This window comes from Chiloscyllium punctatum, chromosome 26 (genome assembly GCF_047496795.1).
Source record: "Chiloscyllium punctatum isolate Juve2018m chromosome 26, sChiPun1.3, whole genome shotgun sequence".
Classification (NCBI taxonomy): domain Eukaryota; kingdom Metazoa; phylum Chordata; class Chondrichthyes; order Orectolobiformes; family Hemiscylliidae; genus Chiloscyllium; species Chiloscyllium punctatum.
This window is the reverse complement of record NC_092764.1, coordinates 3,656,294-3,669,186: the sequence shown is the minus strand read 5'-3', so window position 1 is coordinate 3,669,186 and position 12,893 is coordinate 3,656,294. Positions and strand designations below refer to the sequence as shown.

The 12,893-nt window shown below is 53.0% G+C and overlaps 1 protein-coding gene across 2 annotated transcripts in view; it reads right to left on the bottom strand.

Annotated features, from left to right (window-relative positions):
• gpatch1 (G patch domain containing 1) overlaps positions 1–12,893 on the bottom strand; it is a 52,500-nt gene that overhangs the window by 24,333 nt on the left and 15,274 nt on the right. For both annotated transcript variants that reach the window (XM_072595781.1, XM_072595782.1), the window contains exons 7-9: positions 9,341–9,586; positions 2,515–2,662; positions 2,333–2,412 (exon numbers count right to left, since the gene is read on the bottom strand). In XM_072595781.1, the coding sequence (XP_072451882.1) occupies positions 2,333–2,412; positions 2,515–2,662; positions 9,341–9,586 (474 nt within the window). The remainder of the gene's footprint in view (positions 1–2,332; positions 2,413–2,514; positions 2,663–9,340; positions 9,587–12,893) is intronic.

The window sequence follows — 12,893 nt, the reverse complement described above, 5'->3', positions numbered from 1 at the left end:
TGTGTCAAAATATTTCCCATCCTCTCCTGATCACCTTGCCAAGGATTTTAAGTCTCTTCCTACAAAACAGATGGATCTTCAACCTCAGACTGACCGGACAGAGATGGGGAGAGCAGGTTCAGGCAGCTTCTCCTGGGTCTGCTCTTGGTTCCAGTTAAAAACAGCCCTTAACAGATCCAGAACTGAAAGGATATTGATTTGGATGCTTGTTCAGCGTTTGTTATAATACCCGGGTGTGTCATGGCTGGGGGGTCAGGCAGCACCCCTGGGAGGGGGGGAGAGAGGGAGGCAACACCCCCGGTGGAGGGGGAGGGGGAGGGGGAGGGGAGGCAGCGTCCCCTGGTGGAGGGTGGGAGGGGGAGGGGGAGGCAGCACCCCCGGTGGAGGGGGAGGGGGAGGCAGCACCCCCGGTGGAGGGGGAGGGGGAGGGAGCACCCCCGGTGGAGGGGGAGGGGGAGGGAGCACCCCCGGTGGAGGGGGAGGGGGAGGCAGCGTCCCCTGGGGGGGGGTGGGGGGGGGGGGGAAGAGAGAGAGGGAGGCAGCACCCCCGGTGGAGGGGGAGGGGGAGGGGAAGGGGGAGGGGAGGCAGCGTCCCTTGGAGGAGGGTGGGAGGGGAGGCAGCGTCCCCTGGTGGAGGGTGGGAGGGGAGGCAGCGTCCCTTGGAGGAGGGTGGGAGGGGAGGCAGCGTCCCCTGGTGGAGGGTGGGAGGGGAGGCAGCGTCCCTTGGTGGAGGGTGGGAGGGGAGGCAGCGTCCCCTGGTGGAGGGTGGGAGGGGAGGCAGCGTCCCTTGGAGGAGGGTGGGAGGGGAGGCAGCGTCCCTTGGAGGAGGGTGGGAGGGGAGGCAGCGTCCCTTGGTGGAGGGTGGGAGGGGGAGACAGCGTCCCCTGGTGGAGGGTGGGAGGGGGAGACAGCACCCCCGGTGGAGGGGGATGCAGCACCTGCTTATCCCAGGAAGGTTATGGTGGTCCTGAAGAATGGTATGGATTTGGCAGGATCTCCTATACCTGCTGGAGGTGTTTAAAATGATACAAGGATCTGATAGGCTGGCTACAGAGAGTATTCATACCCTGAAGGAACTGGGCTGGGTAAATGGGGCTGAAATACAGATCGGCTCTGTGCCAGTGGGAATGAGAAACCAGCTGGATGGGACTGAATAGCCAGCGGCCTAACACATCTGCACCCCCACCCAAACCACCCGGGGCTCCAGGTCAGATGGGGATCATCAACTGTGCTTCAGTATAAAACCGATGTTTAGGTAGAAAACCAGCATTGGTTTTCGTAATTAATTTATCCAAGGGATTTATCCAAATTTCACTGTTACCATGGTTTTTCCTCACCTTCCAGTCTTGTACAAATCAAATATTTGTTTGTTTAGAATTGACCTTAAACAGGTTGGCTCAATAATGAAGTTACTCAAACTTATGAAATGACAAACAGGATGGGGCAGTCGGGGGGGGGAGTAAGACAGACAGGATGGGGCAGTCGGGGGGGGGAGTAAGACAGACAGGATGGGGCAGTCGGGGGGGGAGTAAGACAGACAGGATGGGGCAGTCGGGGGGGGGAGTAAGACAGACAGGATGGGGCAGTCGGGGGGGGAGTAAGACAGACAGGATGGGGCAGTCGGGGGGGGGAGTAAGACAGACAGGATGGGGCAGTCGGGGGGGGGAGTAAGACAGACAGGATGGGGCAGTCGGGTTGCGTGCATGATCTGTTTTCTCACAAAACAGAAAGTGACCCAGTCAAGAGTTCATCACCACAACCTCTTCCTCTCATAGTCCTGTCCCTAATGCTGTCAGTTAGTGGTACTCCCAGATCACACAGAATCTGTGATCCACTTATTGAGTGGTCAATTGTATTAGAACAAGAAAATATTTGGCCTATTGGCACAGAGGTAATTCTGAGCAATGGCAGTCCTTTCAGAAACCATGCATGGAGAGTGATGCTCTGAGAAACAGGGGCTCTTAGTCCCATGTCAATCAGTCACACAACACACAAAGAGGCCATTCAGCCCAACTACCCCATTTTGGGGATCATGCTCCACAGTAGCTTCTCCCCACTCGAAGCAATCTGCCCCTTCCCTTGTTTGGCCCTAGTCCTGGAGCACCCATGTCTTTATTCAGCTTGCCCTGGAATGTATCAATGCTTGTTCATCTCAGCCACTACCTGCACAGCAGAGTTCCCCATTCTCACCACTCTCTCTGGAATGCTGGTTGGGTTTGTTAGGGACTAGTTTGTGTGGAGTGACCCTGGTTCAGGCCTTCCCCACTTCCCTCATCTTGCTTGTTAAGGGAGGCTGCCACACAGAAGGCAGATTGGCCAATACAGCACTTACCTTCTTGGGTTTAGCTGACTTGGAACCCAAGCAGAAGCCCGCCAACATTTTCCCGATAGATCCAGCATGAGGAATCGAACCTGGAACAGACAAGTCGGATTGAAATTCACCCTCTCCAAGGTCGACCTGAGCTTGGAAGCATCCTGCAGGGAGCTGCTCATTACCATGTGACAAACACTCACCTTTTGTGTTCTTGTATTGCTGTGGAGCAGTCCACCCATAGAGGCCATCCTCTGGTTCCTCCTCTCTCAGGACGGTGTCATACTGGGACAGTGTATCCCTGGCATAGATATCATCATCCTCCTGCTCCAGGGCCCCCACACCGAATGCCTATTAAAGCAGTTAAAAAACACAGTCAGTCTGACATCCTGCTGCCCAACCTGCCCACAACATAACAGACATTCCGGGCACTCTGACCAAGACGGCAGGAGTGAACATGAAGTGCTTTCTCCAGCTTCTGTCAAGTTAGTCTAATGTGAATTGACATGAGTCTCCACGATGCCTACAAACCTGAAACCAGTACAGCTTCTGGAGTATGAGATCTCCAAAGTAATTCATTACTAATAAATCCCTTTGGGTAATCTTCAGGACGTGAAGGTTATTGTTATAAATCACCTCTTCCAAGCTCTGCACTGTCCTCGCTTTCATGCTACCTGCCCGACCTCCAGCACTGACAAGGTACAGGCAAATTCTCTCTAATTAAAGAATAGAAATAACAAAGACATTGTCTTTAGACTCAAGCAGAATCGCCACCCCAAACTCCATCTTTCTCCTCAGGAATTCTCACAGACTGAACCTCAAAGGGCTTTTTGTTCCAAATGCACTAACTCCCAAACAACACACAAGCTTGGGCAACTAACACCGGTGCCACACAAAATCCAGGCAACAACAACCGCCAACAAAGAATCTCACCACCATCCTCAGACATTCAATGGCATCACCATCACCAATACATCACTATAAACATCCTGAGGGGTCCTACTGGGCAGAAACTGAACTGAACTAGCAATATATATATACTGTGGCAACAAGAGCTCCAAGACAGGGAATTCTGGAACAAGGAGCTCATCTCCTGAATCCCGAGAGGCTGTCCACCATCCACACGGTATATGTAACCCACCTGTTCAAACCCTCAGTCTGTCACTGTCAAACTTTATTTTCTCAATGTTCGAGCAGCCTCATGTTCTCCAAACTACAAACTCTACAGCAGTGCGCTAACACACCCCAACTCTAACCCATCGCCCCCCCCCGTACCTGCGCTAACACACCCCAACTCTAACCCATCGCCCCCCCCGTACCTGCCCTAACTCACCCTAACTCTAACCCATCGCCCCCCCCGTACCTGTCCTAACTCACCCTAACTCTAACCCATCGCCCCCCCCCCCCGTACCTGTCCTAACTCACCCTAACTCTAACCCATCCCCCCCCCCCGTACCTGTCCTAACTCACCCCAACTCTAACCCATCACCCCCCCCGTACCTGCGCTAACACACCCCAACTCTAACCCATCGCCGCCCCCCGTACCTGCGCTAACACACCCCAACCCTAACCCATCACCCCCCCCCTGTACCTGCCCTAACACACCCCAACTCTAACCCATCACCCCCCCCCGTACCTGCGCTAACACACCCCAACTCTAACCCATCGCCCCCCCCCGTACCTGCGCTAACACACCCCAACTCTAACCCATCGCCCCCCCCCGTACCTGCGCTAACACACCCCAACTCTAACCCATCGCCCCCCCCGTACCTAGAACATAGAACATAGAACATAGAACAATACAGCACAGAACAGGCCCTTCGGCCCACGATGTTGTGCCGAACTTCTATCCTAGATTAAGCACCCATCCATGTACCTATCCAAATGCCGCTTAAAGGTCGCCAATGAATCTGACTCTACCACTCCCACGGGCAGCGCATTCCATGCCCCCACCACTCTCTGGGTGAAGAACCCACCCCTGACATCTCCCCTATACCTTCCACCCTTCACCTTAAATTTATGTTCCCTTGTAACACTCTGTTGTACCCGGGGAAAAAGTTTCTGACTGTCTACTCTATCTATTCCTCTGATCATCTTATAAACCTCTATCAAGTCACCCCTCATCCTTCGCCGTTCCAACGAGAAAAGGCCGAGAACTCTCAACCTATCCTCGTACGACCTACTCTCCATTCCAGGCAACATCCTGGTAAATCTTCTCTGCACTCTCTCCAAAGCTTCCAAATCTTTCCTAAAGTGAGGCGACCAGAACTGCACACAGTACTCCAAATGTGGCCTAACCAAAGTCCTGTACAGCTGCAACATCACCTCACGACTCTTGAATTCAATCCCTCTGCTAATGAACGATAATACTCCATAGGCCTTCTTACAAACTCTATCCACCTGAGTGGCAACCTTCAAAGATCTATGTACATAGACCCCAAGATCCCTCTGTTCCTCCACCTGACCAAGAACCCTACCATTAACCCTGTATTCCGCATTCTTATTTGTTCTTCCAAAATGGACAACTTCACACTTGGCAGGGTTGAACTCCATCTGCCACTCCTCAGCCCAGCTCTGCATCCTATCTAAGTCCCTCTGCAGCCGACAACAGCCCTCCTCACTGTCCACAACTCCACCTATCTTTGTATCATCTGCAAATTTACTGACCCACCCTTCAACTCCCTCCTCTAAGTCATTAATAAAAATTACAAACAGCAGAGGACCCAGAACTGATCCCTGCGGAACTCCACTTGTAACTGGACTCCATGCTGAATATTTACCATCTACTACCACTCTCTGACTTCGACCGGTTAGCCAGTTTTCTATCCAATTGGCCAAATTTCCCTCTATCCCATGCCTCCTGACTTTCCGCATAAGCCTACCATGGGGAACCTTATCAAATGCCTTACTAAAATCCATGTACACCACATCCACTGCTCTACCCTCATCCACATGCTTGGTCACCTCCACAAACAATTCAATAAGACTTGTAAGGCAAGACCTACCCCTTCACAAATCCGTGCTGGCTGTCCCTAATCAAGCAGTGCCGTTCCAGATACTCGTAAATCCTATCCCTCAGTACCCTTTCCATTACTTTGCCTACCACAGAAGTAAGACTAACTGGCCTGTAATTCCCGGGGTTATCCCTATTCCCTTTTTTGAACAGGGGCACAACATTCGCTACTCTCCAGTCCCCTGGTACCACCCCCGTTGCCAGTGAAGTGTGTTACCTGCGCTAACACACCCCAACTCTAACCCATCGCCCCCCCCCGTACCTGCGCTAACACACCCCAACTCTAACCCATCGCCCCCCCCGTACCTGCGCTAACACACCCCAACTCTAACCCATCGCCCCCCCCGTACCTGCGCTAACACACCCCAACTCTAACCCATCGCCCCCCCCCCCGTACCTGCGCTAACACACCCCAACTCTAACCCATCGCCCCCCCCGTACCTGCGCTAACACACCCCAACTCTAACCCATCGCCCCCCCCCGTACCTGCGCTAACACACCCCAACTCTAACCCATCGCCCCCCCCCGTACCTGCGCTAACACACCCCAACTCTAACCCATCGCCCCCCCCGTACCTGCCCTAACTCACCCCAACTCTAACCCATCGCCCCCCCCGCACCTGCCCTAACACACCCCAACTCTAACCCATCGCCCCCCCCGCACCTGTCCTAACACACCCCAACTCTAACCCATCGCCCCCCCCGTACCTGTCCTAACTCACCCCAACTCTAACCCATCGCCCCCCCCGTACCTGTCCTAACACACCCCAACTCTAACCCATCGCCCCCCCCCGTACCTGTCCTAACTCACCCTAATTCTAACCCATCGCCCCCCCCGTACCTGCGCTAACACACCCTAACTCTAACCCATCGCCCCCCCCCCCGTACCTGTCCTAACTCACCCTAACTCTAACCCATCGCCCCCCCCGTACCTGTCCTAACTCACCCTAACTCTAACCCATCGCCCCCCCCGTACCTGCCCTAACTCACCCTAACTCTAACCCATCCCCCCCCCCGTACCTGCCCTAACACACCCCAACTCTAACCCATCGCCCCCCCCGCACCTGCCCTAACACACCCCAACTCTAACCCATCCCCCCCCCCGTACCTGCCCTAACACACCCCAACTCTAACCCATCGCCCCCCCCCGCACCTGCCCTAACACACCCCAACTCTAACCCATCGCCGCCCCCCATACCTGCCCTAACACACCCCAACTCTAACCCATCGCCCCCCCCCGTACCTGCCCTAACACACCCCAACTCTAACCCATCGCCCCCCCCCCCGTACCTGCGCTAACACACCCCAACTCTAACCCATCGCCCCGCCCCGTACCTGCGCTAACACACCCCAACTCTAACCCATCGCCCCCCCGTACCTGCGCTAACACACCCCAACTCTAACCCATCGCCCCCCCCCGCACCTGCGCTAACACACCCCAACTCTAACCCATCGCCCCCCCCGTACCTGCGCTAACTCACCCTAACTCTAACCCATCGCCCCCCCCGTACCTGTCCTAACTCACCCTAACTCTAACCCATCGCCCCCCCCGTACCTGTCCTAACTCACCCTAACTCTAACCCATCGCCCCCCCCGTACCTGCCCTAACTCACCCTAACTCTAACCCATCGCCCCCCCCGTACCTGTCCTAACTCACCCTAACTCTAACCCATCGCCGCCCCCCGTACCTGTCCTAACTCACCCTAACTCTAACCCATCCCCCCCCCGTACCTGTCCTAACTCACCCTAACTCTAACCCATCCCCCCCCCGTACCTGTCCTAACTCACCCTAACTCTAACCCATCGCCCCCCCCGTACCTGCGCTAACACACCCCAACTCTAACCCATCGCCCCCCCGTACCTGTCCTAACTCACCCTAACTCTAACCCATCGCCCCCCCCGTACCTGTCCTAACTCACCCTAACTCTAACCCATCGCCCCCCCGTACCTGTCCTAACTCACCCCAACTCTAACCCATCGCCCCCCCCGTACCTGTCCTAACTCACCCTAACTCTAACCCATCGCCCCCCCCGTACCTGTCCTAACTCACCCTAACTCTAACCCATCGCCCCCCCCGTACCTGTCCTAACTCACCCTAACTCTAACCCATCGCCCCCCCCGTACCTGTCCTAACTCACCCTAACTCTAACCCATCGCCCCCCCCCGTACCTGCGCTAACACACCCTAACTCTAACCCATCGCCCCCCCCGTACCTGCGCTAACACACCCCAACTCTAACCCATCGCCCCCCCCGTACCTGCCCTAACTCACCCCAACTCTAACCCATCGCCCCCCCCCGTACCTGCGCTAACACACCCTAACTCTAACCCATCGCCCCCCCCGTACCTGCGCTAACACACCCTAACTCTAACCCATCGCCCCCCCCGTACCTGCCCTAACACACCCCAACTCTAACCCATCGCCCCCCCCGTACCTGTCCTAACTCACCCTAACTCTAACCCACCCCCCCGCCCCGTACCTGTCCTAACACACCCTAACTCGAACCCATCGCGCCCCCAGTACCTGCCCTAACACACCCCAACTCTAACCCATCGCCCCCCCGTACCTGCCCTAACTCACCCTAACTCTAACCCATCGCCACCCCGTACCTGCCCTAACACACCCCAACTCTAACCCATCGCCCCCCCCGTACCTGTCCTAACTCACCCTAACTCTAACCCATCGCCCCCCCCGTACCTGTCCTAACACACCCCAACTCTAACCCATCGCCCCCCCCCGTACCTGTCCTAACTCACCCTAACTCTAACCCATCGCCACCCCGTACCTGTCCTAACTCACCCCAACTCTAACCCATCGCCCCCCCCGTACCTGTCCTAACTCACCCTAACTCTAACCCATCGCCCCCCCCGTACCTGCCCTAACTCACCCCAACTCTAACCCATCGCCCCCCCCCGTACCTGCGCTAACACACCCTAACTCTAACCCATCGCCCCCCCCGTACCTGCGCTAACACACCCTAACTCTAACCCATCGCCCCCCCCGTACCTGCCCTAACACACCCCAACTCTAACCCATCGCCCCCCCCGTACCTGTCCTAACTCACCCTAACTCTAACCCATCGCCCCCCCCGTACCTGTCCTAACTCACCCTAACTCTAACCCATCGCCCCCCCCGTACCTGTCCTAACTCACCCTAACTCTAACCCACCCCCCCGCCCCGTACCTGTCCTAACACACCCTAACTCGAACCCATCGCGCCCCCAGTACCTGCCCTAACACACCCCAACTCTAACCCATCGCCCCCCCGTACCTGCCCTAACTCACCCTAACTCTAACCCATCGCCACCCCGTACCTGCCCTAACACACCCCAACTCTAACCCATCGCCCCCCCCGTACCTGTCCTAACTCACCCTAACTCTAACCCATCGCCCCCCCCGTACCTGTCCTAACACACCCCAACTCTAACCCATCGCCCCCCCCCGTACCTGTCCTAACTCACCCTAACTCTAACCCATCGCCACCCCGTACCTGTCCTAACTCACCCCAACTCTAACCCATCGCCCCCCCCGTACCTGTCCTAACTCACCCTAACTCTAACCCATCGCCCCCCCCGTACCTGTCCTAACTCACCCTAACTCTAACCCATCGCCACCCCGTACCTGTCCTAACTCACCCCAACTCTAACCCATCGCCCCCCCCGTACCTGTCCTAATTCACCCCAACTCTAACCCATCGCCCCCCCCGTACCTGTCCTAACTCACCCCAACTCTAACCCATCGCCCCATGTACCTGCTGCCTGGCCCTCACAATCAGTAGAGAGCAGCCAGAGGCCATTTGGCCCACAAAGCCTACCCCAAGTCTCACAATGGCTCCTAGTTCACTAATGTCCCATATTTAAAATTTCATCAAGTTATTTAAATCCTTCAACAGCCTTGCCATGGCACCGCCCCCTCTCCAAACTCCTTCAGCCCAGATTTTGCCACTTCTCCAGTTCCGGTTCCCTGCGCAGCCTGGATTTCCTTCAGCTCATTGCTGGTAATCTTGCTCTTTGTTCACCTGCCCGCTGATGCCCAGCTTTCTGCCCACACTGGGTTGAATATCTCCAAGCAGACTGCTGGCCCTGTCCGAGTCGGTGTTGAAGATGTTACTGGAGTCCTGTCTAGATGCCCCAAACAGAGCCCTGCGGGGATCGATTCCACTGTAACCGAGCCCATTGCGATCATCCTTCGATGTGAAGTCCACCACAACCACATCCTTTGGTGCAAAGGTGACATTTTCAGGCTGGTACTCATCCTCTTCCTCCTGGAAGGAAAACCAGACACAGTCACTGCAAAGTCTTACAATTATGACACAACAGTAAAGACAAGACAGCTTTACTGCCAAACTCCTTTCAGTGTTTAGAAACTGAGAAACAGGAAGAAACCAATCACTCCCTCACATCTTAATCCCCCTATCACCCTGGCCCTCAGCATTGCTGCCTAACAAAATAAAAGCATCATATTCAGACAGGCATTTCTGTGGCCACAGACGTGACTCCAGGTCATTCCCGAGCACCAGGATCAGTGATGGCACTGAGTGGCTGCACACAGTTCCACATGGTTAGCCTTTGAGGAGATTTGGCCAGATGAATGTGGGGTTCAAGAGTTTTGTGCAGAAGGGTGGGTTTTAGATTCTTGGATCACTAGGACCCTCTCTCCAAAAGGTGGGACCTATACAAACAGGATGGCCAGCCCTTGAATGAGAGTAAGGACTAACATCCTCGTGAGTGGGTTTGCCTGTGCTGTTGGAAGAAATTTAAACTAGAAGCAGGGAGGCTGCAGAAGGACTTGGACAGGATGGGAGAATGGGCAAACAATTGGCAGATGGAATATACTGTGGAAAGTGAGAGTTCATGCACTTTGGTAGGAAGAGTAGAAACGTAGACTATTTTCTAACCGGGGAAAGGCTTCAGAAATCTATTTTGGAAGTCGTAGTTCAGGATTCTCGTAAGGTTAACATGTAGTCAGTAGTTAGAAAGGCAAATACAATGTTAGCATTCATTTCGAGAGGGCTAGAATACAAGAGCAGGGATGTACTGCTGAGGCTGGATAAGGCTGTGGTCAGACCCCATTCAGAATATTGAGAGCATTTGTGGGCCCATATTGAAGGAAGAAGGGATGTTGCTGACATTGGAGGGGGTTCTCAGGATGTTTACAAAAATGAATCCCGCGATGAAGGGTTTCCTATATGAGGAACGGTTGAAGACACTGGGTCTGTACTTGATGGAGTTGAGAAGGATCATGGGGGATCTGATTGAAACTTACAGAATACTGAGTGGCCTGCTTTGAGTGGACATGGAGAAGATGTTCCCACGACAGGGAGAGACTGGGACCTGAGGGCACAGCCTCAGGGTGAAGGGATGATTCTTTAGAACTGAGATGAGGAGGAATTTCTTCAACCAGAGGCTGGGGAATCTGAGGAACTCATTGCCACAAAAGGCTGTGGAGGCCAAGTCACTGAGTGTATTTAAGTCAGAGATAGGCTCTTGATTAGTAAGAAATCAAGGGATCTGGGGAGAAGGAAGGAGAATGAGGTTGAGAAATGTATCAGCCAGGATTGAATGGTGAGGCACATTTAATGGGCTGAATGGCCTAAATCTGCACCTACATTTTATGGTCTGAGATGTTACATTTCAGTCACGAAGGGAGGCTGCATGAGCTGGAGTTGGTTTCTTTAGAGAGCAGTAAAGCTGAGGGGGGGGACCTGTTGGAGCTGTGTATGATTATAAGGAATATGGGCAGGGTGGGCACAAAGCACTGCTGCCCTTTATTAACGGGATCATAATAAAGGGGCAGGATGGTAAGGTGAAAGGCAGAAAGTTGAGAGGTGATTTCTGAAATGCACTGAAGTGGGAGTGAGGCAGGAAACCTTACAACCTTCTAAAAAGTACTTGGATAAGCATTGATAATGTTATAACAAGCCAGTTACATCACCAAGTTGGACTTAACGCATGGTGACTCGCAGGTACCTTTATCAGAGACAGTGAAATACATTTCCTTGTTTATAGCCCCAAATGGGCTAGATCAGTTTAAAGTGATGCCCTGTGAAAACGACACAGGAAGATCCAAACAGAAGATTCGACTGCTAGCTGGTTTTGAAAGTTGAAGTTTTGGTAAATATTAATCGGTGGTTTTCTTGGGCGAGTATTATAGAAGGGAAAATAAAAGATAGGTTAGAGGAAGGAGTTGTAAATAGTTGTTAAGTTAATTATTCTCTGTTATACTTTAAGAAATCAAGTTGTCAATTTTTACTTTAAATAGTTCTTGGCCTCTTGAATGTTCACAGATTACTGCACAGGATAAAGCTTTTCTGTGTTGCTGCTCTAAATTAAGCCAGAGGGTTTATCCTGTGTCCTAACAGGTGGAAGTCTGAGCTGTGACGAGTTGCAAAGATGATTCAAGGTGATTTGTCGAGGCTCAGTGAATGACAAAAATTTGGGAGATGGAATACAATGTGGTGAATATGAGGTTACACACTTTGTTAGGAAAACAGAAATATTGATTGTTTCTGTGAGGGTGAGGGTCTGGGAAGTGACAAACTTCAAAGGAAGTTGGGTGACCGTGTTCTTGAGTCCAAGTGAACCTGCAGGAACAGCAAGAAACTATGAAGGTAAATAGAAGGTGGAGCTTTTAAACAAGAGGTTTTGGATATCGGAGTAGAGATGTCTTAGTGCACTTATATACAGTCTTGGCAAGAGCACAACCAGAGTTTTCTGAGAGGTTTGTTGTCTCCTTCTCAAAGATCAAACATCCACAGGGGCAGTAGTTCATCAAACTAATACCTGGGATGGAGTGATTGTTGTCTGAGGAACTGGGCCTGTATTTTCTGGCAAAGAATGAGAGGTGATCTCATTCAAATATACAAAACCCTGAAAGGGATTGACAGGGTAGATTCAGGAAGGACATTTCCCCTGCCTGGGGTGGGGTGTGCTGTCCAACACCATGGGATCCTGCCATTGTTATAGGGCAAACCTGACACAAGGAGTTGAATGGATTTGTCCTGCACCTTTTCTTAATGTTTTACATTTGCTCATATCTTCATAGGGAAAGTGTACTTCACAGCTGGAAGGCCAGGACTTTGTTCCAAAGCTGCAGTGGGGCCTGGAACTAAATGTAACACTCCAACTGGGCCTGAAGCCAAGCTGCAACACCATCTCCACTCCTTTGTTTCAAAAGTATTCATGTGACAAAGACAAATTCAAAGTTTGGGAGAAGATTTGTAGCTCGGGTGCTCGTTGTTGTGGTTTTGTTCGCCGAGCTGGGAATTTGTCTTGCAAACGTTTCGTCCCCTTATCCTTAGTAGCCACACACACAGATGACAAGCAACATGAATTCGACTGGGACAACACTACTATTATTGGACAAGCCAAACAGAGAACAGCCAGGGAATTCCTAGAGGCATGGCACTCATCCACAGATTCAATCAATAAGCACATCGACCTGGACCCAATATACCGGCCACTGCAGCGGACAGCTGGAACTGACAACCGGAAGCGGCAGATTCAAACCACTATAAATGCCGGAGGACAGATCACAGAAGTGCTTCACAGGAGGCTCCCAAGCACTGAGGA